The 13,532-nt window shown below is 39.8% G+C and overlaps 1 protein-coding gene across 1 annotated transcript in view; it reads left to right on the plus strand.

The window, feature by feature from the left end:
- Window positions 1–13,532, plus strand: part of MAPK12 (mitogen-activated protein kinase 12) — a 71,316-nt gene that overhangs the window by 11,380 nt on the left and 46,404 nt on the right. Inside the window, exon 4 of the mRNA XM_072147051.1 lies at window positions 4,744–4,855. Coding sequence (XP_072003152.1) covers window positions 4,744–4,855 — 112 coding nt within the window. The remainder of the gene's footprint in view (window positions 1–4,743; window positions 4,856–13,532) is intronic.

A 13,532-nucleotide genomic window follows, 5' to 3' on the forward strand; every position in this document is an offset into this window, starting at 1 on the left:
CACAGCATGGAGTATTAAATACAGTTACTGCTACTAGGAGAACTCTGTACGTGGAAAAATTTGGGACTTTTGAAAGTGGGGAGGGCAAAGTCATTAAGGTATTAACACAACTGTAAAAAAAAAAAAATTTTAAAGAATATATATACAGGTGGTCCCCTACTTAAGGAAACCCGAATTACATGGTATCTACATAATGTATAGTGCCACCCGGTGCAATTTAAGATAAAAGCTGTTACATTATTTTAACTATATAATAAACGTCAAAAAAATTTAAAATAAATTAATTTGAAAAAGAGCCACATATACTGCTTTTTTTTTATCCAATCTCCCTATAAAATAAAGTATTGAAAAATAAATGCCATTGTTGTTTTATTTTATCCCCCAAAAGAGTTAGTTAATATCAATCAGTATACCGTAAGTTATTTTTCCTAGAACCTGAAGAAGAATAAAGAAATCTTGGTCCCTTAATCTGTCCCAAGAAATACCTTAATCCCCTTTTGACAGGATAGAGCAGTGGTGGTGAACCTAAGGCACAGAGGCGGCACTTGAAGCGCTCTCTGTGGGCACCCAGGCCATCAACAAAGAGGACGCAAGGCATCTTCCTTTGATTCCCATACAGCCAAGGACTTGCCACACTCAGTGCTATCTTAAAAGTTTTGGCAGGAGGTTGAAAAACATGGCTGCTTGCTTCCAAATACAGCGCCACACCTGACCATGGTTTGTGTCGGTGTTGCAACTCTGCTGGAAAGAGATGATTGGAGCAGAGTCCCAATACCGGTACAAACCTTGGTCAGGTGTCAGGCTGTTTTTGGAAGAAATCAATCAAGTTATTCAACCTCTGGACAACTCCTTTAAACCAACAGCGCTGCCTGAGACTACTGGAGGGATTGGAAGGAGTGGGCAGATCTGTATTATCACTGTAGCTCTGTCCTGACAATTCTTCCTGTTCAGGGGAACCTGAATTTGTCCTACTTTTTACTCGTCTTCTCAGGATACTAATATGATTGACAGCTATGACAGAGAAGGGAGCAATAAGTTTACTGCTTAAATTGCCATGTTGGCACTTTGCGATAAATAAGTGGGTTTTGGTTGTAGTTTAGGCACTCGGTCTATAAAAGGTTTGCCATCACTGTGATAGGGGATTAGCATCAAAACAATGGGGATGTGACCACTAAAACCTCCAACAATGAAGGTTGGGTGAAGAGTAGGGGTGTATGAAAGTACAGCTGAGTGCCTGTGAACGAAGCATCGTCTTTCCGTTCTTTTATATTGGGCTGTGTGAGCTCACTTTACCAAAGTGAATGGGGGTTAAGTGTATTTCTTTGGACAACAATTTTTAATACCTAAAGGCTTGAGGGGTTTAGTTGGTTTTATTATTTTTATATCCTAGTTATATACCAGATGCACTTATGATCTTCTATGAATTAAGCACTTTCTATGTATGTATGTATGTTTGTTATGTGTGTGGTTATTTGGTTTTTGTGTCTTTAATGGTAATTATATATGTAAATATGTATGTTTATTTAATATAGGCTATTAAGATATTAAATGGATGAACCACTTTACCCCCAAAAAGTGTTGTAATTGCAATAATCGCCTATAGTTGTGGGCATTAGCGAGCATTCTTTTGTCTACTGAAATGCAATCTTTGTGTGTTTAGAAGATTAAATTGTAAATTATTTTCATAGGTCACATATTTCAATATTTCTTCTATGTTATCATGCTGTTTGTTCAGTAAAATTTATTACAGATAGTTGGGATCTGTTAAAATAAATCTACCATCAAATTCGAGCATGGATAAACCAGGGACACCTACTCTTAGATCCATGCACACTGTGACTGTGGTAATATTCTTATATTCTTATCCATTATCCTTTAGTTATCCTAATGAGCCAGACGTGCAAGAACCTCACCCCCCCCCCACCTCCCCACTGTGTTGCTGATGTGATATTACAACAAGCAGAGGTAGAGGGGAAGTGACAATGGAGATGTGCACCTGCACAGTGTAACAGCCTGCAAAGCCAGAGCACTGAGGGGCATTGGTAACCCCTCCAGGAGCTGATTAGCATAGTTTTAACATTGATTTTAGAAGGAGGCCATGGATAATAATACAAGAAGATTGCCACAGTCATGGTGCTTGGATCTATGAGTAAGTGTCCCTGGTTTATTATGCTTGATTTTGATGGTAGATTTACTTTAAACAATGAAATTTGTCATTGTTTACTTTAAAGAGAACCAGGTTTTACCCCACCAGTGTATGAAATGTATTTTCTAGAATTGCCTCTTTTAAATGAAATCTTAATTGTTTTCCTATAAAAAAAAAAAAGATTCACATCTCATGCAAAAGGAGGGGAGAAGAGTCATATTTTCCTGACTCTGGGGGAAACTTTTTATACGTTAACATGTTAGATTTCACATATCAGAGCAAATTTAGAATTTCAAACCCTAGCTGAGAGTGATGGTAATTTAGTGGGGGTAGAACTGTGTTACAGGTTCTCTTTAAAGGGAACCTACCACCACGAATCTACCTATAAAGGTAGATCGGGTGGTAGGTGGATGTAAGGGACGTGAGGAGAGCTCCTTTTAGAGCTAATCCTCACGTCCCCGCTAACTTTTGAGAAACTTTATTGACCGAATATGTAAGTTTAGCTATGCGGCTACTGGGGCGTGGAGTAGCCGGCACGAGGCTACACAGCGCGGCTACTCCACGCCCCGGTAGCCACATTACTCCTCCTACCCTGTTGCGTGCGGCGCGCAGCTCCTCGTAGCTGCGCGCCCTCGTCTGACAAGCCGGCTACTGCGCATGCGCAGTAGCTCCGGCCTCGGAGCTGGGACTGCTCAGCCGGCGTTCTGCGCATGCCATCATATTGGACGAGGGCGCGCACACAACAGGGTACCTTAAAGGTTGCACTATTAACCATGGTATGGGTTTCCTTCTGGCTAGAACTACATAGAGATATGTAGTTGCACAATTTCTCTTTGTATCATTCAACAGTAGAAATTTAATTGTATTTTTTTATTATTACTTACTGCTGGATTTGATGTACGTATGGTCTTAATGCAGCCCAAAGCGTCATTTTGAGATGATACAATATTGGAGTAATATATATTGTTGTAAGGTTAATACTAATATGATTTAACCATATTCCTAGATCCAGCATGATGATCATCAACAGCTGTTGGTGTAAGGTTAATACTAATATGATTTGAAGGGAACCCGTCATCAGAAGACCTTTTCTGGCTCCCTCATGTCCCCATAGAGAATAGTGTGCACATTGCCTGAGTGTTGTATAAATAAACTGGGTTTTTCCAATAAAAAGAAAAGTTAGATGAAAGATAAACTTTCTATCTGCAGAGCAGTGTCCAGGGTCCCATGGGAGTGGCCAGTGAGAAGCTCCTTCATGCGTCTCTTTCAAATGAATAACGACACCCAATCTCCCTCCTATTTGAAATAGACGTATGACGGAGCATGGCGGGTGGGACCACTTTCAGGTAAACTTTCATCTAACTTTTCTTTTTATCTGAGTAAGCCATCTTTATTATAAAAACAGTTTGGCAATGTGCACACAATTCTCTACAGGAACATGGGGGAGCCACAAAAATTGCTCCTGATAACAGGTTCCCTTTAAAGGATCAGATATCTACCTATTAAGCTAGATCTCATGGTCGATTAGGGTTTAGAATGAAGGTGGCAGTCTTATCTTTAGCTAATACTAAAGTACTATCTACACAAAACTACAGCTTATCTTACTAATATGCTAATTTCTGGAGAGGCTACTGGGACATGGAAGGGGGCCCACATGTTCATCTCCCGGCATGCTGTCTCCCTGATAGCACGTCCTCTGTGTGTGTGCACTCTGCATAGACTGATATGCAGAGTGCATGCGCATAGTAGCGCCGAGGACTCGCCCTCAGGGTGGCAGTTAGGCAGAAACTACTGTGGCGTGGAGTAGCCTTTGCTCCAGCTTCACAGAGGCTACTCCACGCCCCAGTAGCCTTTTCAAAAATTAGCATATTAGTAACACAAGCTGTACTTTAGTTTAGATAGGATTAACTAAAGATAGATTAGGGTTTAGCATGTAAGGGGGGAAACTTTCATTAAATCTACCTTAATAGGTAGATATCTGATAGTAGGTTTCCTTTAACCATATTCATTGAACCAGCATGATGATAAACAGCTATTCCTCTGGGGACATGTGTTGTGAAAATCAGATTTTGATGCCTGTTCTAAATATAAAACATGTTACCCACTCAAGACTGGTTGTCATCCCATTGATTTATTGAAAACTTAATTCTTGCGTTTTACCTTTAATATGAATTGCTAATCCTGAAGGCTCCCATTCATTTGCCATTCGGATATGTGATTATTTTTCTCAATAAATGAATGACCAGTTTGAATATCTTCAATATTTTTTCAATCTGTTCTCTATCCTTAGTACTTTTGTGAACGTCTGATGTTTATTGTCAAATATATGCAGCAATACATAAAATTCTCAAACTGTTGTGCTATATGAATTGTGTATATTATTTTACACGTTTTTATTAAGAGAAAACTAATTGAGCCTAAGAAATGGCTAAAGTTCTTCTGTCTTCTTTCTACCATAATTGGTCTTCAACTGGTTTCAAAATTAGGATGTTTAGCAAGTATAGGTAATTATAGAAGTACTTACTAATAGTAAACAGAGAAAATTTACAAGTATTTATTTTGATCGTGTATTTGATTGTGTATGTTTTTGTTAACAGTTACCTGGTTATGCCTTTCATGGGCACAGACTTGGGAAAGATAATGAAGCATGAGAAACTGTCAGAAGATCGGATTCAGTTTCTAGTATATCAGATCTTGAGAGGCTTAAAGGTTGGTACTTTTACACAGATTACTTAAAGGGGTATTCCCACGAAGACAAGTTTCTTAAATGTACTCAGGATAACAAAATAACACATTCTCTAAATCACTGTAACTTCTGACTAAGGGTTCATTCACACGGCGGTATGTGACCCCTCCTCCCTCCATAGAAAACAGCAGCACATGGCCGCACATCCGCCGAAAGGTAGAGCATGCTCTATCTTTTTGCAGTGTGCGGCCCGGATCGGTGGATGGATCATAATGTGTCTGCTTAGAGAGACATTAGAGAGGCCCTGCCCGAACCCTGGAATATCACTGAGTGATTGGAGCTAAAACGGCAATGAAACTAAGTAAAATTGTGAATTTAAGGGTTAAAAATTAGCTTTATTGTGTTAACATCCCTAGGGGTTGAGATTTGAGAATTTTCTTTTATTGGAAAACCCCTTTATAAAATGTCCTGGTTACTGCTATGTAATGTTAAGACAACTTAATTTTTAGTAATTGGTTAGATCCAAGGAGTCAGCCAATCATTAGATATTGTTGATAATTATGGACATGTCTAAATCATCACATAAGTAAAAGGAGCATTGAGTGAGACACATTTTAAGCTTTTACTATTTCTCAATGGTCTTTCATTTATAGAGAATTCGGGTTTTAAAATTATGCAAATAAACATCTTGTGGTACCAAAGGTGGGGCCATGTCAGCTAGTTCCCCCATCTCTTACTATTTAACTATTACTACCTACTATTTAATTGTGGGGTCATTTGGGAGCTATTACTATCTGTTGAAAGTATTTGGTGCCTGGTGGACCCCAGTAAAGATTTTCCCAGGATCCTTTTTTCCCCCATGTACAAATCTATAATAACTGAGGAAATATAAATATTTAGAAGTGCCAAAGAATTTTTCAGCATACAACTATGTTAATACCATGCTTGTACACTAGCTATAAGCGTGTTTTATCACAACATACCAAGCCATGCTGGGTACTATGAGTTTTCTGTACTCGGCGTTCTTGCTAATGACCCATTGGTTTGCACTGCATTTAACTTCCTTAAGATCTCTAGACTCCTAGGAAACTTGAGGAGCCGCTCACTGGTTTGGCTGGTGAAGCCTCTACTTGATATTCCTGTGGTGTCAGGAAATACCCGGGAACTTGAGTTGAGCACTAAGTAACCATTCATTGTTTTACATCTTCCACCCTTTGAGCATATTTATATATAATATGTTTAAGGATATGTTGGAAAGTGAGGGAAGATCTGTCTTCGGGATGTCTCCTTTTTTCAGCTGATTTGTCGAGACTTCTCTCCCAAATTTTCTTCCCCCACTCCATTCTAGTCAAGTCATTCTTTTTCAAACAGCTAATCTCTCGTTGTGGGGTCCGCTCCTCTAGTTTTGACTGGAGCAGAGATGTATATTTTAGCCTTTGAAATTAATGAGTTGTCCTAAGTCAGAGGTATAGATGCAGAAGAGTAGAGATCCTAAGACAGAGACTTGTGAGAACGCAATGGAGAGGAGAAGGGCTGTATGAGTGAGTGAGGCTGAGACCGCAGGTGAGGTTGGAGAGTTATGAGGAGACACAGGAAAGCTCCAGATCGGTGATATCAAGGGATGATTGTGTAGAGATCATATTAGTATTGAGTAACGGAAGTAGTGAGTTTGGGCAATAGTTCAACAGAGATGACAGTTCCACGGATGGTTTCTTTAAGATTGGTTGGACATTTGCATGGGGTTAAGGTGCCAGTTAAGGTTAAAGGGGTATTCTCTTCTGGGCATTTTCAATGGATCTGCCATATAGATACAATTCTTGAATGGGATGGTATTCAACCCCTTCCTGACGCAGAGGGCTCACGGCCTGAGCCCTCTCTATAGCCGGTAAGTCTTTGCTGCATATGGCAGCAAACACTTACCGGTAACACCACTAATCCCATCCCTTTTTGTCATTTTGACAAATATAAAAAATTCAATAAAAAGTGATCAAAAGGTTGTACAGTCCTAAAAATAGTAGCATTGAAAACATCAAAAGTCACAAATAAGGACAGCACCCACATCTCCTTACACCGAATTATGAAAAAGTTATTAGCGCCAAAACATGGCATAAAAAACACAAATTTTGTACAGGAGGTTTTCATTTCTGTAAATGTATGAAAACATTATAAAACCTATACAAATTTGCTATCACAGTGATCGCATCAACCCAAAGAATAAAGTGAAACCCGTAAAATCCAAGCCCACAAGAAAACAGCGCAAATGTGTTTTTTTCCCATTTTCCTTGCATTTGGAATATTTTTCCCACTTCCCAGTGCATGGCATGAAATATTAACCCCATAGCGCAATAAGACGTACCCTTACGTCTTACTGCGCATGGGGGAGTATGAAGAGGGCTCACGGGCTGAGCCCTCTTCATACTCACCGGGCATTTGCTTCATAATGAAGCAAATGCCCGTCGCTAACACCCGCGATCGGTGCTTGCACCGATCGCGGGTGTTAACCCTTTCATCGCCGCCGGCAAAGCTGCCGGCGACATTAAAGAGCCGGCGGCGCGTGGGCGCCGCCATCTTGGCTCCGATCCTCACTCCCCGTGACGTCACCGGGGAGCGGCGATCCGTTGCCATGACAGCCTGGGATCACACAAAGATCCGAGGCTGTCATGATCGAGGCTATCTATTACAATGTGCGATCTGCACATTGTAATAGATGGTATGCAAAATCCCCATATACTGTAGTATGGCAGTATATGGTAGGATCAATCAGACAACCTAGGGTTAAAGTACCCTAGGGAGTCTGAAAAATAGTAAAAAAATAAATAAAAAAAAGTAAAAAAAAAAATTATATTAAAAAAACATAAATTCAAATCACCCCCCTTTCCCTAGAACTGATATAAATATAAATAAACCGTAAAAATCATAAACACATTAGGTATCGCCGCGTCCGAAAATGCCCGATCTATCAAAATATAATAACGGTTTTTCACTGCGTTTAACCCCGTAGCGGAAAATAGCGCCCGAAGTCGCAAATGGCATTTTTTTGCCATTTTGAAAAATAGAAAAAATTCTATAAAAAGTGATCAAAAGGTCGCACAGTCCTAAAAATAGAAGCATTGAAAACGTCATCAGAAGTCACAAAAAATGACACCACCCACAGCTCCATACACCAAAGTATGAAAAAGTTATTAGCGCAAGAACACGGCAAAATGAAGAATTTTTTCTCTGTACAGGAGGTTTTAATTTTTGTAAATGTATGAAAACATTATAAAACCTATACAAATTTGGTATCCCCGTGATCGTATTGACCTAATGAATGAAATAGACCTGTCATTTGGGGCGCACAGTGTAAGCTGTAAAAACCAAGCCCACAAGAAATGGCGCAAATGTGTTTTTTCATCATTTTCACTGCATTTAGAATTTTTTTCCCGCTTCCCAGTACACGGCATGGAATATTTAATACCATCACTACGAAGTGCAATTTGTTACGCAGAAAATAAGCCATCACATAGCTCTGTACACGGAAAAATAAAAAAGTTATAGATTTTTGAAGGTGGGGAGTGAAAAATAAAAACGCAAAAACGAAAAAGGGCCTGGTCCTTAAGGGGTTAAATACCAACACCATGAAGTGCAATTTGTTACGCAGAGCTCATAGAGCTCTTTTCGTGTAAAAATAAAAAGTTATAGATTTTTTATGGTGGAGAGTTAAAAAAATGGAAATGAAAAAACAAAAAAGGGCCAGGTCGTTGAGGGGTTAAAAAAAATTGTGTGAAGATCATTTCCTATAAATGTAGCCATGTCCCTTAGAAACAAGATTTTTGTCCATGGATACGGCCACCGCTGCTTGAGTGATTGTACGAAGAACCAAATAGTTTTTGATTATGAAATGGCCGTCCTGTGGTAGTGAACACTAAATCCAGGTGGTCAGACAGGCCTCAATAGAGTTCTGAGGTGGTTGTATCCAGGGTCAGCTATCTTGTTTCTAAGGTACAACAAGGTACATATTTTTTTATAACATGCAATTGAAGAAATGGTTATATATGGCAGATGAATTGCAGTAAATGTGAATGCCCAGATGGGAATATCCCTTTTAAGATAAGATGGATAAGATGCAAATGAAATGGGTAAAATGTAAGGTCTGCTGAATACATAGACAGCTACATTACTCATTAAATGACCGCAAAACTTTACAATAAGTACAATTACAATTAAAAAACAATTAAAATGCTGCCCTTGTCAACTATATTAAAGAGGACCTGTCAGCACGGAAAACCCACAGACCAAATAATCCTCGCCCCAGCCCCTTTCTCCCTAGCCGTTTTTTTTAATTAATTTATGTGCAGTAAATTAATTTAACACGATCCGACCTCTTACCAAATAAGAGGTCGGATCGTGTATCTGATGCGCTGGCAGTCGGCGTTATTCATTAGGGGGCGTGCGAACACACCCCCAGCACGCTCCTGCCAGCGGTCACATTGTAGGAGAAGCTGGCAGCATCGCATCGTTGCCGGCTCTCCGCGGTGCGGCTGCACCGCACTAACAGCGGCTTTGGCCGCAACCTGGCTCACTCACATTGCCGGCCTGTCGCGCCGCACTTTCAGCGGCTGTGGACGAGCCAGGGTTCTTTAAAACGGCACGGAGAGCCGGCAGCGCTGCCGGCTTCTCCTACAATGTGACCGCTGGCGCTCTTATTTGGTAAGAGGTCGGATCGTGTTAAATCAATTTACTGCACATAAATTAATTTTAAAAAACGGCTGCGGAGAAAGGGGCTGGGGATTATGGGTGCCACATTTGGTCTGTGGGTTTTCCGAGCTGACAGGTTCTCTTTAATGGAATGCAGAAAGCCTTTTTTAGAATCTTTAAAATAAACCATTTGATCTTCAGTTGAAGGATAAGTGTGACTGAAAACTACGTTCTCAAGGTAGTGCCACTTAATTGCCACGATTTATGATTTAGTACGGACTAAATCATAGTCAAATTTCTGATAGTAATGAACAAGTAGGCACGTGCGGATCACACATATGGGCAGCACGGAGGCTGAGTGGGTAGTGAGGTCAATATCTACAAAGAGTTTCTATGTTCTCTCTGTGTTTCTGTGGGTTTCCTTCGGGTCCTCCGGCTTCCTCCCACACTCCAAAAACAAACTGGTAGGTTGTTTAGATTGTGAGCCCCATGGGGACAGGCACCAATTTGTCATGCTTTGTGCAGTGCTGCGTAATCTGTAGGCGCTATATAAATAAAGAACTATTATTGTTATTCCTGTAAACACATAAATGTCTTACCACTGTCAACTACTTACACACCACTAAACCACAAGCACCCTCTAGTAGGGTTTGAAATGGCTTTTATAGAATTCCCTCTTTTATGTGATTTCTCGCCCATTCTCATCAAGTCAAGTGTAAATTATCAGCAAACCTTCTTTTGCCCAGAGAGTCGTGCCCATGGAAGGTGGGGGAGTGCCACTGTGTATGCCTATATCTTGGGCTCTGCAGCAGCTAGAACCATGATTCCAGTATCTTTTTACATAGAATTTTACCTTTCAAACCACATCAGGCTTGTAATTTTGTGAGCTACAGAACCAGAGATATAGGGACTAAAAGAAAAGGTGGGAATTGGATCTTTATCTGCAGCTTACATTCCAAATGATGAATTTCGCTTCTCCTATGTCTTCTTATGTAGTTCACAGAATCACAAGCCTGATTGAGAAGATTATCTTCTTTCTATCTTCTTTCTAGCTAGAATAATGATAGTCATCTAAAGTGATGCTTCTTCTCTAGCATCTGAGTCTGACTAATTCTGGAAAAATTACAGTTTTCTGCTCATTTTCACTTGACTTTAAAAGAGATTTTTTTAATATAGATAAATGGTTGAGTTTGCATTTAAGAGAGAATACTTACAAGGATATTCCATACACAACTTGAGGGTTATAATGAATTAATGAGGTAAAAAGTGTATGTATTTTTGCCTGGTCATAATGGACAACGGGGGGCTAGGCTTATTGCACCGATCCAAACGGTTATCCTCCTTTTAAAGAGGACCTGTCACCCTTAAAACCGATACTAGGAGCTGCTTACTAAAGTAAGCAGCAGCTAGTGGTACAACAGTCTCAGCAGTGTTACACTGCTAGCGTTATCGGAAACCTCAGACACTCCTGCGCTGTACACTAGAAGAGCGATCCGCCCCCTCAAGTGGCAGTTACCGTACCTAAACCCGCCACCTAATGAAACATCGGACTGATTTGAGAGCGGTCCGGCGTTTCTAGTGTACAGCGCAGCAGTGTCTGCTAGCGTTATTGGAGGTTTTGGATAACGCTAGCAGTGTAACCATGTTAGTTTCCGTTAAACCACAAGAGCGAAAACAGAAGAATATCCTGATCCTGTGTTCGTGTGAATAGAAAGCTTACTAATAAAAAAAAGGCCAAGTCGCTTCATTGTTGTACCTCTAATTCCATTCCCATATTCTTCTCCCACTTAAGCATATCCGGTGGTGTTGAAATTTTAATGTAAAACGCAGTGTTATTATGGTCAGATCACTTTACTATATAACAAAGTCGATAGAGTAGGTTTATCTACTATAGTGTTTAGCCTTCCATGACAGGAGAAAACTTCAAATTTGGAGGTACCTATGTATTCCTGGGGGAAGAGGGAAAGCAAAGGGATTCTTGGAAAAATGTAAGTGTTCTGAGACAATCTCCTACCAAAAAATCTCTCTTCCTATAAAAGCCCTTGTTCAACCACCACTGGAAGTCTCTCATCTGCATGCCTGGGTTGCAATCGGGGTTACAGTATATAGTGGCTAAGGGCCTATGTAGCGATGCTAAACTGTATCTTTTCAACAGAACGTCCCAGGGAGCCAACATTTGTGAGGGCCATAATAGAGGGCCTACAAAAGGGTTTTGGTTATAAAACTGTTTCAATTGGAACTCAATGACCTGCTACTGCCTCAATCTGAACCCACTCGGAATAATATTGTCTTGAGTATATGGATGTCATGTTGGCCAGTCTAGCCGAATTGTAGTAATCTATGCATCTAGGTACCCGTTGGTATTATCCCCCAAACAAATTTCTTCAGCTTTTAATTAGATACAAGGTCATTTGGTTACATTGTCAGTATAGTGCAAAGCACTCCATAAATAAAGCAAACGTGTTCAGCTCACTGTGGTAAATGTATTGGGCTTTCTGACTCTCACGTGATGGCAAATGTTGGTGGAAGCTAGAATCTGACAAGTTTTGTTCTTTAAATCTGTAAAGGAGCTATGAGAGATGACCGCCATCTTGTGTATAATAGATGTTATAGTAGCTACACTATGGGAACGCCTAAGGCCCATGAATGGTATTTAATGGAACAAAACCTTTAGCAAGGCCAGGATAAAAATACCAAGTGGTGTGTGAATGCGCAGTAAAATGATTAACATTGCAGCTTAAGAATCCATGGCATATCAATTATAGCTGTTGATTGTAAGTGCAGAATTCAACAATTACTATGCAAAAGTTAAATTCTGCACACTGCTACCCGGAAAAAGTCTCTGAAATCCACACCGGAAATGGGCATTTTTTTGGGCTAGCTATTTGAGCAGTTGTAATGCCCGCAGACATTCTGCAATGATGGAGTCATGTGTGTCCTTAGCTTCCAGCAGTCCTTATTGCATTTTGTTAGTGGACAATACAGTCCACTATAGTGTTACAGTGTTACAACTACAGTGCTGTATATACTTCCAAAATCTATCGAAATTGAAGAGGATTTGAGTCCGAGGATGTTTTGCTGAATTGATTCTTAGGATGTTAACAGAATGTACAAGAATTTGAATTTTTCATGAATATGCTCCAGTATAGCATTTTGGAATAAGGGAGATGGGATTGTTTTTTTTTTGTTTTTTTTTTTATGAATCTTGGGTTGAGTGCCCCTTATGTAGTTCATCCCTCTCCAATCATACTACCTGCTCTGCCTTTTCATGTATACATAGTTTCAACCCTTTAGTAAGTAGTAGAAATCTGGAAACCAAGGACAAAATGTTTCAAACTACCTGGGAGCTTGTTACCTAGGAAACATATCTGATGCTGTCTTTCTGAACTCAACCTTGCAGAATGTGGTGTGTCATAATACAAGCCATAACAGACAAAACTTATCAGAGATAGGTGAACTTAACCTTCAGAAACCAAACTACAGTGCGCTGCAGATATGTTTGTATGATGAATCCCAAGCTGCTGCAATAGTAAGAGGAGAAAACTGTAGCCTTAGATTTACACCTTCTCCAGATCTGATTGGTTGAAGAACTTTTATTAACCATCATTTTCAAGTCGAGCCACAGATTCTCATGGTATTTTGGTCTCTACATCGATTGGGTCATTGTAACACATGAATATGCTTTGGAATATATTGTAAAATACACATTGAGAAATATTTTTATAGTTTTTCGTTACAAATATTTTTTAAAAATCTATCCAATGGCACCAAACTCTGCCTCCTACCTTCTTCCCCGGGGGGAGGGGTGGCAACAATCTTAAATGGGAAGCCCCATTTTTTTTTTCTGTAGATTCGGATTCTGCTGGAAAAATTGCATGGATTCAATCAATGATTCAAGTATTCATTGACACATTGTGCTGTAAATACCGAAAATCATAATGGTAAAAAAGGTTTAAAAATAGGGATATCTTGAAAACACACATGATTGAAAAACAAAAAAATACTGTTATGTGACAAATATTT

Source organism: Engystomops pustulosus, chromosome 4, assembly GCF_040894005.1.
Source record: "Engystomops pustulosus chromosome 4, aEngPut4.maternal, whole genome shotgun sequence".
NCBI lineage: Eukaryota > Metazoa > Chordata > Amphibia > Anura > Leptodactylidae > Engystomops > Engystomops pustulosus.